Consider the following 12641-nt stretch of genomic DNA (forward strand, 5'->3'; position numbering starts at 1 on the left):
TACGCTCGCTCCCGGACGTAAACGAAGCGACCAAATCTCTAAGGGGTGACGAAATTCCCAGGACGGGTGGAGAGAGGTAGAATGCAGAAGCCATGCACGCAGCTGTATATTCCAAGGTTCAGTCCATTGCCGAGGGAAGGCCATGGTAGCACGATGCGGTCGCACAACGACGCGAGACGATTTGTGTCGCGGAACCCTAGCACGAAAAGCCCGTCGGACCTTGAAGAGAGTACACGCTGGGGGTCGCGGTCCGCGTCGCACGGGGGCACGGAATACAACAAATGGAAATACGATCCCGAGCGTACTCCGAGCAACGGGCGTTCGGGACGGAAGGAGGTGTGTGACCTGCATGTCCCGTCCCGAGGTTTGTTCTGCGTGAGGTCGCAGGTGACGATCTCGGAGGAAAGCTATAGTTAGGCGGCCCCGCACGTCGTCATCGACGTCCAGGGCGCGCCAGACCCGGTCACCATATTCATGAGCGTGCGCGCGACGCGAAGCCCCGAGGTTGTGCGGTGGAGCGTAGGGAAATGAAACTTCGCGAGGCGGGGTAGCAAAAGAGCCACAGCGATCGCGCCACCTAAGCTAGAGGCTGCGCAACGTTCCGGGTGGCTTGAGTGGTAAGCCGACGCGTGTAGCAGAAGCTGAACGATCCGCGCGCGGGGACTGAGATTGAGATCCAGCCGAGAGAGTTCGCGCGCATACGGCCGTGCATTGACAACTTTCGCGTCGTGCTGCCTATTTGGTAAGAAGATCGTCGATGGCCGAGACGATAACGGACCTATAGCTGGTCTCGACGTATTCCCCGAAGTCCAATACCGGTGATGTGCGCCGAGAACGTGCTTCGACGCCATAGAGTAGCTACACCAGGCATGGGATTGTCGATTAGAGATTGGAGATGGGGGAGGCGGGCGTACGAACGTTTGTTCACTCGAAAAGGCGCGTCATGAGGTCTGGATCATCGGATGAGAAGCGAGGGGTATAATGGAGAGAGAACTCGGTGTCTGAATTACGCATGGCAGTGCGTCCGTAAATCCGAGAGACGAATGCAGGTGTTGTGTGGAGGTTCGTTGCTGGATGTGGCTTTGTGCCACGACGGGATCCGAATACGATATCCGAATGCATCGAGCAGCTATCGAGATGATACAGATCAGTACGCCGCGTTTCGATAACCGCGGATGAAAGAATAGACGTTTCGTACATGTGTTTGCGATTGACTATGAAGGGGAGATTGTCGGCGAGGAAGATGAGGGATCAAGAAATCGAGCGGCGTGCATTGGTATCTACAAAGAAGTTGACGGAGGTGGTTGAATGCCGGCGGGGTATGAAAGCCTGGCCGTCTCCTATTCAGTGTGGACGCCCTCATATGAGGTATCATGCAACAGGATAAGTTCAAAGGGATATCCATAACATGTTCGTGGCGTACGCGAAGAGGGGCGGCCCTTGTCGACCTAGCGGAGCTAACCGCGCAGAGAATAACACAATCGGCTAGTACGCGTCTGTGATTCGCAGAAATGAAACCCGATCGCGACACGCAAGCAGCGAAAGCGAAGCTCGAGCTACGGAGAAGCATAATGAGGTTCCGTCAGGAAGATGATCAATTTGGAGCAAGGAGCTCAATGGCAGGCACGCGGTGTCGCATAGAATCCTGCGCTTAGGATATCCACTGCGGTCATGTTCACGAAGCGAAGGATGGAAAGCACACGACAAATGTTCGACTGCTGCGTACGTCAGACTTTTTGTCAGTTTCCACGGACGGTCATGAGGTCACGGCGAACGGTATTGTTTGGGAGGTCGACCGCACGAGTGTGGATTGGTTCTGTGTAAGACATGGGTCAACTAAGCAGAGCCGACACAAGCTAGAATAGCGTAGAGGAGTCAGAGTCAGGACAAGACGAGCGTGTTGTGGACTGTCTGGTAAGCGTGCGGCGGCGTGGCGGCGTTGGTGCGCAGAAGGTTGGTAAGGGACAGTGCGTGGGAATGCCAACCCTAACCAAAGCGCCGGTATCAGGGCGGAGAATAAATTGCTACGAGACGCGGTTTCCAACTCCGTCGTCCTCTTTTTTTTCATGTTCTGCTTCCGTTAAGCTTTGCTTCCTCGAACCCGGCCCTCTCTGCTGCTTTTCCTGCCAGCTGTGAGCGTAAAAGGCGTCTCAATACTCTGGTACGTCGCGTGCTTTGTAGCATTCGCGGAGCCATTTCACTCAAAAAGAGATTTTTTGAACGCAGAGCAAAATTTTTATGATTTTGCCGCCGATTCGCCGCCGAGACTCGAGTCGAAGCGTGGGTTGCTGGTTCTGAGGCGGATTGGGCGCGGACCTGCGTCCGCGGTGGAGAGAAAACACAAAAAAGCACAGCAGGTGAGTTGAGGTTGCCTGCAGACGGGGGCGAGGCGCGGCGGGGAGACGGGGGCAAAGGGTTTTTGGGCATCGACAGCCACGCGGCAGTGCCCTATGATGGACCTTCCTTTTTGGGAACCCCAGGCACCTCGCGCCTCGTATTTATTACCCTGACTCATAGATTCCGGGCTGAGCTCAATGATCACCCTTCCCCCCCTTCAGTTCTGTCGTCTTAGAGTGGGCTTCAACTATGATTACCCTTAGTCCCGGGTGCCTTTGCGACGTGTGCGCAGAGGAGTATGGCCCGCACAACCTGCCCCATTCTATTCCTTGTGGTGAGTTCAACGTTCTTTCTTCCCCGTCCATCGGGAAAATTTCATTCATCCGTCGTCATACTTCATAGGCCACGTACTTTGCCTCAACTGCTGCAACAACATTATCAAGAAAACCCCAGCTCGTCTTGCCCCTGCTTGTCCCTTCTGTCGCGTTCAGTTTGCGAGCGACAACATCCGTCTGATCCGGATCGACTATGGGAGTGGTTGGTCAACCCCCGTACGCTCGCCCAAGCATCCTACCATCGAGACCCCCAGCATCGACGTTGGCGAGGATGACGTCCTCCTGCTCAATCCTGGCACCCTCAAAACTCGTGCCGAGGCTCGGAGGCTCGAGTCCAAGGTGGCGCAGGTTGCCGCCAAGAAGTGTTCCGTGGAGGAGGTGACGACGTTGCACAAAGAGTTGCAGGACTGGTTGACCTCGGACAAGGTCGATGAGCAGGTGCGTCGTATTGGTTCAAGACTATACATCCTGTGATATTGATAGTTGTCGTAGACGTCTTCCCTTCAGCTCAGTGCTGCCCTTTTGCGCGCCATCCTTGTAAACCACGTCGCCCACTCTGAGGCTACACGCGTCGCTAAGGCGGTCGAGTCGCATCTTCGGGAGCGCTTGGAGCACGCTGACATGGAGAAGGAGAAGCTCGAGGCTGAGCTCCGTAGCCTGGTAAGTCATGTCGTGAAGCCATACCTCGCGTTCATATCGCTGACCAAGTATTCCAGCGGGCTCAGTATTCGCAGAAGGCCCAGGAGCTTCAAACTCTCCGTGCCGAGGTCAACCGCGCTAAGATCAAGTCGGTTGCCTCTACTTTAGGTGTTCCCGCGACGCCTCCTCCGCGGGAGATGTCGTCTACGCCGAACCCGGGTATGATCACACCGCCTCGTCCTCAGTCGGTGTCCACGGCGTCAGCCGGTTCCCGCTCCGGTGCCACTTCACCGACGTCCCCGACGCGCACGTCTTACACGCCATCCTTCCCGTCTCCCCTTGCCAGGCACCCTGCTCCTTCTCTCCACGCTCGCACGACTTCGCTTCATGTCGGCCAACGATCCATGACGCCTTCGGTTAGGTCTGGGACCCCCCTTGTCAGCGGTGCTGACATCGCCCGGCCGGCCACTATACCCCCCAAGACCCGTCGGATGTCGATGTCGTCGACGCCGACCCCCTCAAAAATGTCCCGCTCGACCTCTAGCTCGGACGAAAAAGAAAAGGAGAAGCGGCGCATCGTGGATGACCGGGAGAAGGACGAGAGGCGTGTCCCAGTCATCCAGCGGTGGATTCCTTCCGCCGATGCCCTGTCGCGTAGTCCGCCTACTGGACGCCCGGAGAAGTTCGAGTCTGGTCTTCACTCGACTCTGACCCGGCCGCCCATCATGCGGTACAAGACGCCCCTGTCCAACGCCTCGCCGTAATGGATAGATGGACTCCACACACTCGGTTTGCTATCATTATTTATCGTTACATCGGATCACTTATTTCCTTTCGTCTGTACTGCTCTCGTCGTCAGGTTATAGTACACGATATACATAGTTGTGCTCCCGATTTCCCGTAATCCCTTTCTCTCTGCCTCTGTCTTCTCTTTCTACTCATCTCTTCCTCCTCTGTTTTGCTTTGCTCGTCATGGATTGACTTTCGGATGCGCTTGCTTATACTTTGGCCTCCGTATATACTTATGCTCCTCCTATTTCCCTCAGTACATATTGGGTTTTTACCGAGTCTCGCACACTGCGCTACCCCCCGCGTCCTCCGCGTCCGTTCACTTCCCTTCTCCAGATACCATCCCGCCTGATTTTGCTCCTTGCTCCTCCTGCTTTCCACAAGTCTGTTTCCCGTCTGTCTCGCTCGGCTCTGACTCTGCGTCTCGCTATCTCGTCTCGTGGAGCCCATCCTAATCTCTCCCCACGAACATTCTCCCTCTCACAGCTCGCCTACTCCCAGTGTAGCAATGGTTGTTTATCCCTCTTCCTCTCATCTCGTTACGACTCTTACGGATAGAATGCCTTCACGATACCTTGCAATACGATATCTTTACGACCCATTTACATTATAATATTTACGTGTGCCATGGACATTCGTGCAACAACACGGCCAGAAGCCCTCCGCGTGATTCAGGTAGGGCCTCCTTCGAGAACCTTTGCGACGCGGACGAGACGATGCTTTTCGCAGGTTTCATTAACGGCTTCGCTTCGAGAACCCGAGAAGGACTGGAAGTGCACTCGTGTGCCATAGAATCGGCTCTGGAGGAACGTTCTGGTTTAATCGCCGGATCGAGGGCCATCTGGTGCGTAGCCCTTCGACTTGAGCCCCATTCCTCCTGTCTCCTTCCGTTTCCCAGAGCTATAGTATGGTCCTGCGGAGCTGCCTTGCCGGGTTCCTGCAGGTGACGATCGAAGATGTGGAGTGCATGCGAAGACCCAGAGCGAACACCGGAGAATCGCTACCGCTGCCCTGCTTCGGCATGGGGAACACCTAGGTCGGTCTCCTCGGCTCTGTGCATGAGCGCGGGAGCTGAGGTCGAGGGTGCGGATGCTCGTTGCCCGTGGGTGAACCGCAGTGGTTATGAATACGACCCCGGACCTACAGGTCAGAAGGTCACCGAAGCGCCGAGACACAGCGGTGCATCGCGCCTCACTGCGGGGAGAAGACCCCTCTATGACGATCCGTCGGACACGAAGACTTTGGGGTCATCCGAAACAGCGAGACAACGCTTCCTCGGGAGTCGGGACGGCTCCAGCCCATGCGTTCCTCGAAGAAGTTGCTGCCACTGGAGCGACCGCGAACCTGGGACGAACTTGCAACGTCAACGTTTGTGACGCGCCACGTTACGCACCATCATGATCCCGAGGGGCGTGGTTCATTTGGCCACGCCGCTGGGTTGCCACGATCGGATCTTGAATTGCGGAAGAGGAACGAGTGGCACTTCCAGGAGGCGGTAGGTGGCTGTATGGCTGATGTGACAGAAGTTAGCAGGTGTTTATGGGGAGGCGCACCGTGCGGCCTAGTACGTCCGGCGGGATCTTCACTTGACGTTGCCACGTACCATCCGCCCCTCCCGCCTCGTTGATCCATGCCTGGACACTATGGTGCGCCCCGTAACCTTCTTTCGTTTGAGGCTGACACTATGCGAACCCTGGAGCGCAGCAATCACTAGGATCGTGAAGACGCGTGAAGGTCCTGAACGCCCCTTGAGCGCGAGGGCTACCCAGGGTAGCTCATTGTGGTAAGCTCGTTGCTTGAGCGTTCAGTATGTCACACCATGCTATTCATGAGTGGACCCTGACGATGACATTTCCGTGCGTGAAGTCATGCAGCAAGGGCGGTGCGTCATGTACAGTCACCACTATGATCCCAGACGCTAGTGACCACTGGCACACTCGTTGTGTGTTGGCGAGCTCAGGAGTCCCCTCAACCCTTAGATCAGCGTTGTTCCAACGATGATCGACGTAGCAACGGCCGCAGCCCCGATTCATCATTGGAACGCCGACTCCATTCGTACAGAAAGCATTCCAGACCCCGTCCTTCTTCGTAATCATGCTTGAGAGCCGCTCTGGCTGGGAGCGTACCAGGCGTGTAGTACTCATTGCTTGGTGTCTATCACGTCTTGGTTCTCCGGACGATGAGGTGAGTTCACCAATCCCTGCATCAGTACAGTGAGAATGCAGCTATAAGCATGAGATTGCCGAGTCATGGTGTACGAACCTCATTGGAGACTGTCTCTCCGCCATAAGTTGGCGATAACTCCAGAGGCAATGCGACGGCGGCACCCCTCATCTGCTCCCGGAGCGACTTGCGTGCATTGAGCGTTGCCAGGAGAGAGTTCAAGAACACTGGACGACGGTTGCTCATTCAATGTCTGTGATTCAGCATACCCGGTGTTTGCAGACTCACGCTTGGGCAATAGGAAGTAGAACGTGATGTACACGAAACTATGGGGTGTCGCGGCGTACTGTACAAACTAGCTGGTCCAGGCAATGATCAATCTGCGGATACGGACGGACCTCTTACCGCGATGAGACAGACAAGGGCACACAACGTTGTCAAGGCGCCAGTATTCACGGTGTAGAGAATCAGAGTGCGGACGGTGAGGTTCACCCTACAATCTCAGTAGTAAAACACTGAGCGATTCAATGGGCGCTGAGACTTACCTGGTGAATACTGTACGACAGCTAGCTAGGAGGATGCAGAGTGTCGCGGCAATAATGAGGTCTGTCACGAGTGCTGTCGAAAGACTGAAGTAGAGCAGCCACTATGCATCCAAATTAGAGAACACTCAACCTATGGAGACACTAGTAACACACCGAGACATTCTCCAGCTCAAAGTAGGTCTGTAGCTGAAATCTTGTACCATACTAATTAGCCAGGAGGGCGTCAAACGAGGTACGTGAATACCGACCCCTTGATGGGATATGCTGAGCAGAGCTAGTATAAGTCCAATAGCACAAGATTCCCGAAATGTTATACCCACCCAAACTTCCACCTCCACCGGCAAGGTCCGAGTATCAATGGGTCTGATTGTCCAATATATACTCAGAGACTCACCGAACGCGACGCAAGAACTCAAGGCCTAGGGGGTGTACTTGTTCGAGCCATGGCTAGCAGTCTACGTGATACTTCGAGTGATCACTCACAATTGTTGCACAGAGCCAACAGTTCCTATCGCTCACTATGAGGTACATGCTCCTCAGCCCTGTACGCACAGAGTACGTTTCTTGCTGACTCACGAATTCAAATCCTATGGCAGAAGATGCTATGCTGATTTAGATCATGGGCGCGAGGTTGAATACGAGAAGAATGGAGTACTCACCCTCTTACAATGCCATCACTGATGCCCTAGGGTAACGATGGGACGCATAATACTATAGACTCGCGATTTGAGACGTACAGTGACAATAATATGTGCCTAGAACACATTATAATTAGACGCTACATTCAACTCGCTGGGGATTCTTATGGCGTACCAAGATGCTCCTGTGGGCGTCATGATCCAGTATCAAAAAGAGGACATCGGGAGTACAAGCCATTAAGATAAAGATATACCAGGTAGGTTCCAGGAGGGCCAGTAAATTTCCGAACCCGGAAACCGCATAGACATATACAGTGTGCGAAATGAGAAGCAAGTGAAGCGTGTCCAAGAACCTACAGCTCGGTGAGATTAGGTGTTGGGAGTTACGAGACGTCGACGCACCAAAGGAATGCAATCTGAGTGAGAGACGTTCGTTATCCATGATAATTGACCCGAAAGCGTTGAATAGGAAGATGACCTACTAGACTCTTCAGAGTCTTCGAGTCTCTGCCACTTCTGCCATAATAAATATATGTTTGCAGTGTCGTCAACCCATACAGGCTGCAGAGAGGTAATGAGGGATATGATATTGGACCGACAATTTGGATCATTAAACCCACCACGCCGCAAGAATATCGCCTTGAAGGTATCTCCATCATTGCCCCATCCACGATATGAACAAGTGAGTTAGAAAAAGCGTACCTATGAACGCAGCACCGAGTGTATCATCCAAAGCAACAGCGGGGGCCATGAGGTGAGGTAGGAAGACAAACAAGAAATAGGAAGGGCAAGGAAAAGCAAGGAGAAGATGGTAGAGGATGAGGCTATATGTAGGGATGGATCCGGTGAGAAGGGGTGCCGCTACATGGTCGAACAGCATAGTTCTGAACAAAGCTCAGCGCGCCCGGAGAAACGCGCCATATAAACGCCGCAGGGCCAACAATCGAATGTGACGGCTATCGCTGATACATTCTGTCAGAGGACGTATCTTTGAGATGCAAGGATATCCAAAGCGGAAACAGCTGTTACTCGACGTAAGAAATCTGATGTTTGGACGCGGCACTGAGCCACCCGCTCTAACAGACTGGAAAGCCACTGAATAACGGCCTTATAAATACATACAACACCGGTGGGCGTTATCGGATGTGGGAGGCGGAATACTTACTGGCAGACATGTCTACGTTAAACGTGATCGGAAGATCAATCAGCGCTCCGCCCATACCTTCAACAGAGAAAGAGAGTTTCTCGCTGCAACTCTCGTTCCTATGCCATTAGCTTGACCGGAGATACGTTGTGAACGCTCGTCGTATACGCTATGCACAGCCGTGGACAATCTGCTATATATACATGCAGGCAGATACCGCGAAATCAGTTATAGTCAGTAAGGCAAGAGTGTCTTCCCGGTCGGTCCTACACGTCATAGCATGTATACTGCGAAAGGAAAATATAGAGGCTTTGAGAGCCCACAAGTTCCTTGCCATGCACACACCAGAAATAAGCTGTTATCATGAGCGCAAACCGTGAGACCCATGACGGACCCGAGCACGCGGACAGCTGAGATCTTCCACGCTATGGTGCGCGAGGAGAGAAGTGGCTCTGTGGGTACTCTGGAAAGGCTCTCAGCGGACCTTCCGAAATGAAGGCTCACCGCTGTGACAATCCTCGCATATAGAAATCCCAGGCACCACCAAAGACAGAGGGTGCTAAATGTCACGTGAGGCTTCAATAAACCGCGAGACGATGTATCGACTCGGCGAAGATATTGGCCCTGTGGCCGTTTCTGATCAAGCTTCGCGTTTCTCAACGACCGAGACTATATGCTGTATTGCTCTTCGGGGCAGAATCTATTGCGAAAGAACATGGGTGGATCGTGAACGCTGCGAGGAGACAGGAACATGATGGATGTCAAATCGGAGTCACTGAAGGCGGAACCACGCGCGCTCCTCAGCTACACAGCAAACGCAATGGGCGTCTCTGTTCTGGCATACACCGGCCATGGCTTCAATTCCTACAAAGAGCATATCGAGCTCAGCGAGCCCGAGGAGTGTCGCTGAAGGAAGAACACGTGCCTCATCTACGACACCGTGAGGGTCAGGGTCGCTCTTCGTATCGGTTGTCGTCTGAATCTGTATCTGGAGGTTCCTCTGTGAGATAAAGAATAGAAGTACGTCAGTGATCCTCCCTCGTTACCCGAGGCTTGATAGAAGGCGAAGTTTGACCTGATCGTCACGGTTTGTCAGGCTCTGAGTGAACTGAGGCCGGCCGGCCGAAAAGGACAACCTAGAATTCGTCGTCGCAGATAAGGGGAACGAGACCATGTCTCCAGAGCCAGACTCCCGGAGCGGCTGTCGCGCGTTGAGCGTCGCTAGCAACGAGTTCAAGAACACTGTATAACGCCGCGTACGTGAGCTTCGTGCACGCATTGGGGGTTATCAATGACGTACACTTGGGAAGCACGAAATAGAATGCAATGAAGATGAAGTTGTTCGGCATGCTGGCGTACTGTATCCAAATATGGCACAAGGGGCAGTTAGTCACAGGCTGCTGCGCATGGAACTCTTGGATGGACGCACGCAGAGCAGCGTGAGCAGCGCGGCCATGCTGTCAACATGGATTAGTTTAGGACATTCTGAGATTCGAAAGGATCTCAGGCCGCCGGCTGACGATAGGCTCACCTCGTGAGAGCGCCCGTGTTTATGCTGTACATCATTAGAACGCGCACAATTGAGTCCGTCCTAGGGTACCCAAACAGGTCAGTGCCGTCGTGTGCACGGCTTCCGACAAGAACTTACCGAGTGAAACCAGTCCTACGTTTAGCAAGGAGGAAGCACATGGATCCTGCAATTAGGACGTCTGCAACAACCCCAGATCCGAGACTGATGTATAGGATATCCTATTGGTCAGGTGAGACGGAACTCGACTATATGTAGCGGGCGGACCACGCACGGAGATCTCTGATAATGCCGTGAAGGTTGGTATGCTGAAACTAGAGAGAGGGGAATTGAGTGGCGAGAAGGTTGATAAGTAGTTATGGACATACCCCTTGACGGCGAAGGCTAGTCTCAGGGCGCGTCAGTGGGCCTCCGGAACATCAAGCGGCTCGTTGCGCTTACCGATGCTTCCACCTTAAGACAAAATATGAGCACAAAGCCCGCAATTGAGGTATCCATGAGCAGCCAAAGCTTACTGAAGACGATGAGAGACGATATACTCTTGACGGAACGTTGACCTTGAGAAGGCGCTCCGCGGAGACCATGGATCATAACTCACAATCGCCACCACTAGCACGTAATTCCGATTGCTCACTAGTATTTCAGTTAGCATACGTCGATATGTCAGGGTGATCCAACGTACGTCTCCAGACTCTATGGCAAAAGACTCTGGGAACAAGGTGAGTAGATGTATATTAGGTCATTTGCGAGATACATACCCCCTAACGGCTCCGTCGCTCACGCCCTACAAAAACATATATCGTCTAAGAATTCACTATAGTTTACAAAACAACTTACGGTGACTAGAATCTGAGACTTATCGCGAGGTCAGTTGGACTACGACATGCTTTTTGGGGGAATACTTACTAGTATGCTCCTGAGACATCGTGATCAGCGACCAATGACAAACAATGAGAGATTGACTCCGACGTACCATATTGGAATATCAAGCATAAACACGTTTGTGAAGTTCGTAACAGCATAGAAATACACGGCATGCACGACCAGCGCCAGATGCAGGCTATCCATCACCCTGCGTCTCGGCTCTTCAACTTGATGAAATGCTTGGGGTCACAAGAGAGAAGAAGAGACTGACCACAAGAAGAAGACCTGACACCGAGAGTCAGCGGGACACCGAAGGGGCAGACGGGTCGTCGACGCACCAATGCCTGTAGGTAGGCTGGATCTGTCCCGTTGCGCTTGTAATAGATGTAAGTCTGCACGACAGTGATGCCATAGAAGCTAGGAATCCATCAGCGAGAACGATATGCTGCAATGGGAAGACAACCCACCAAGACGTCGCTATGGTGCCTTCACGCCATGCCACCGATCGTCAGCTAAGGGATCTTGAAGTAGATGAAGGGACTGTACCTAAGAACGCAGCACCTAGCGTGTTGTTCAACGAAACTTCAGGCATTGTCGACAAGATGGCTCAGGTAGTGGAGGAGCGAAGGGGGACCTGGTAGGTTTGCATGCTATGTATACGTCCTCTGTGAATGCAAGAAAGAGGATCCCACAGATAGGGCAGCTCGGCACCGTGACTACTCGGTGCACACGGAGAAGAGTCCCTGACCGAGTGGTCGGTCCAGGACTGGGAACCGGAAGCGTCGACGCGGAGTTTGCGTGGGAGATGCTCCGCCATGCGCTCAAGCCTCCATATCCAGAAACTATGACATGTCGCGTGTCCCAACGGAGCCAGTATATGTATTCAGCTCGAAGGGATTCGCAGGATTGTCCGCCTCTTGCGTGATGCTTCGTTACACGTCCTACAGCATTTCACGCCATGGCAACTTTTCGGCTTCCAGTAAGCATGTGTTCACGGCCACCTCATGGGAGTCTCTGCGTACCTTGACTATATTGGCCGAGACACCCTTATGAGGATCTGCGGCAACGAGGCGGGATCCTGCATGGAACTGGCCTACGGGCCTGTGGTGGTGATATTGGACAAGCCCATTCATGCTCGAGCGCCCCCATTGTAGGCGCCACGTGGCAGCGGCCCTTGCCACAGAAGAAATAAGTAAGTTCGCTCCTTGCATCACCCGATACCCTCCAACTCCCAAGTACTGAGGCCTGAACATACCATCATCTCTTTGACCAATCCCGTCTGTTCACCTGGCCATAATTAGCAAGGTTGGCTGCGCTTCACGGAAAGAAACGACGACGCTCCATTACTGACTACATGTCATTGCGCAGCGACAGCCAATCCAGATAACGCTCAATCGGACATTCCAGGCTCGCGCATACAGCACTTAGGCTTGACTGGGAACGCGCGCTCGCGGAGCGGACGCTGGAAGAACTTAACGACCCCGAACGCTTCCGCCGAACTCTTTGACACCTTCGCGGCTGCGTGTAACGTCCGAGGTCCCCGCTGTCTCTTGCCGACTGGAACCCCTGCTGAATCCAAGTGAGCGCAGAACGGGCCCAGACCGTTCACTCTCGAAATACCGGTGTGCGCCTCGTTCGACAGGGCTCATTTCGCCGCGC

At 53.5% G+C, this 12641-nt stretch overlaps 3 protein-coding genes across 3 annotated transcripts; 1 reads left to right on the plus strand and 2 right to left on the minus strand.

The window, feature by feature from the left end:
- The first annotated feature begins 2088 nt into the window (after positions 1 to 2088).
- DICSQDRAFT_134261 (uncharacterized protein) lies at positions 2089 to 4729 on the plus strand. The gene is made up of 6 exons (XM_007363311.1): positions 2089 to 2161; positions 2227 to 2357; positions 2559 to 2671; positions 2740 to 3110; positions 3165 to 3332; positions 3389 to 4729. Exons 3-6 carry the CDS (start codon positions 2587 to 2589, stop codon positions 4073 to 4075), a joined length of 1311 nt encoding a protein of 436 aa, XP_007363373.1. The 5' UTR covers positions 2089 to 2161; positions 2227 to 2357; positions 2559 to 2586; the 3' UTR covers positions 4076 to 4729.
- A 2850-nt stretch (positions 4730 to 7579) lies between these two features.
- DICSQDRAFT_54879 (uncharacterized protein) lies at positions 7580 to 7888 on the minus strand (the record flags this gene model as incomplete). The annotated part of the gene is made up of 1 exon (XM_007363312.1): positions 7580 to 7888. One exon carries the CDS (start codon positions 7886 to 7888, stop codon positions 7580 to 7582), a length of 309 nt encoding a protein of 102 aa, XP_007363374.1.
- Positions 7889 to 9632: 1744 nt separating this feature from the next.
- On the minus strand, positions 9633 to 11574 carry DICSQDRAFT_167710 (uncharacterized protein; the record flags this gene model as incomplete). Its single annotated transcript, XM_007363313.1, has 19 exons — positions 9633 to 9832; positions 9891 to 9948; positions 10020 to 10047; positions 10122 to 10181; positions 10239 to 10339; positions 10393 to 10432; positions 10487 to 10502; positions 10560 to 10571; positions 10634 to 10658; positions 10717 to 10751; positions 10801 to 10826; positions 10877 to 10902; positions 10956 to 10967; positions 11025 to 11034; positions 11092 to 11190; positions 11254 to 11267; positions 11321 to 11399; positions 11450 to 11468; positions 11529 to 11574. 19 exons carry the CDS (start codon positions 11572 to 11574, stop codon positions 9633 to 9635), a joined length of 906 nt encoding a protein of 301 aa, XP_007363375.1.
- Between the last annotated feature and the right edge of the window lie 1067 nt (positions 11575 to 12641).

This window comes from Dichomitus squalens, assembly GCF_000275845.1.
Source record: "Dichomitus squalens LYAD-421 SS1 unplaced genomic scaffold DICSQscaffold_6, whole genome shotgun sequence".
Classification (NCBI taxonomy): Eukaryota; Fungi; Basidiomycota; class Agaricomycetes; order Polyporales; family Polyporaceae; genus Dichomitus; species Dichomitus squalens.

What these genes read in the sequence shown, in the direction of transcription:
- DICSQDRAFT_134261 (XM_007363311.1), top strand. Translation starts at nt 2,587, where the DNA reads ATGATTACCCTTAGTCCCGGGTGCCTTTGCGACGTGTGCGCAGAGGAG. An exon ending in CGGACAAGGTCGATGAGCAG is followed by an intron (nt 3,111 to 3,164) that starts GTGCGTCGTATT and finishes TAGTTGTCGTAG; the next exon opens with ACGTCTTCCCTTCAGCTCAG. An exon ending in AGGCTGAGCTCCGTAGCCTG is followed by an intron (nt 3,333 to 3,388) that starts GTAAGTCATGTC and finishes CAAGTATTCCAG; the next exon opens with CGGGCTCAGTATTCGCAGAA.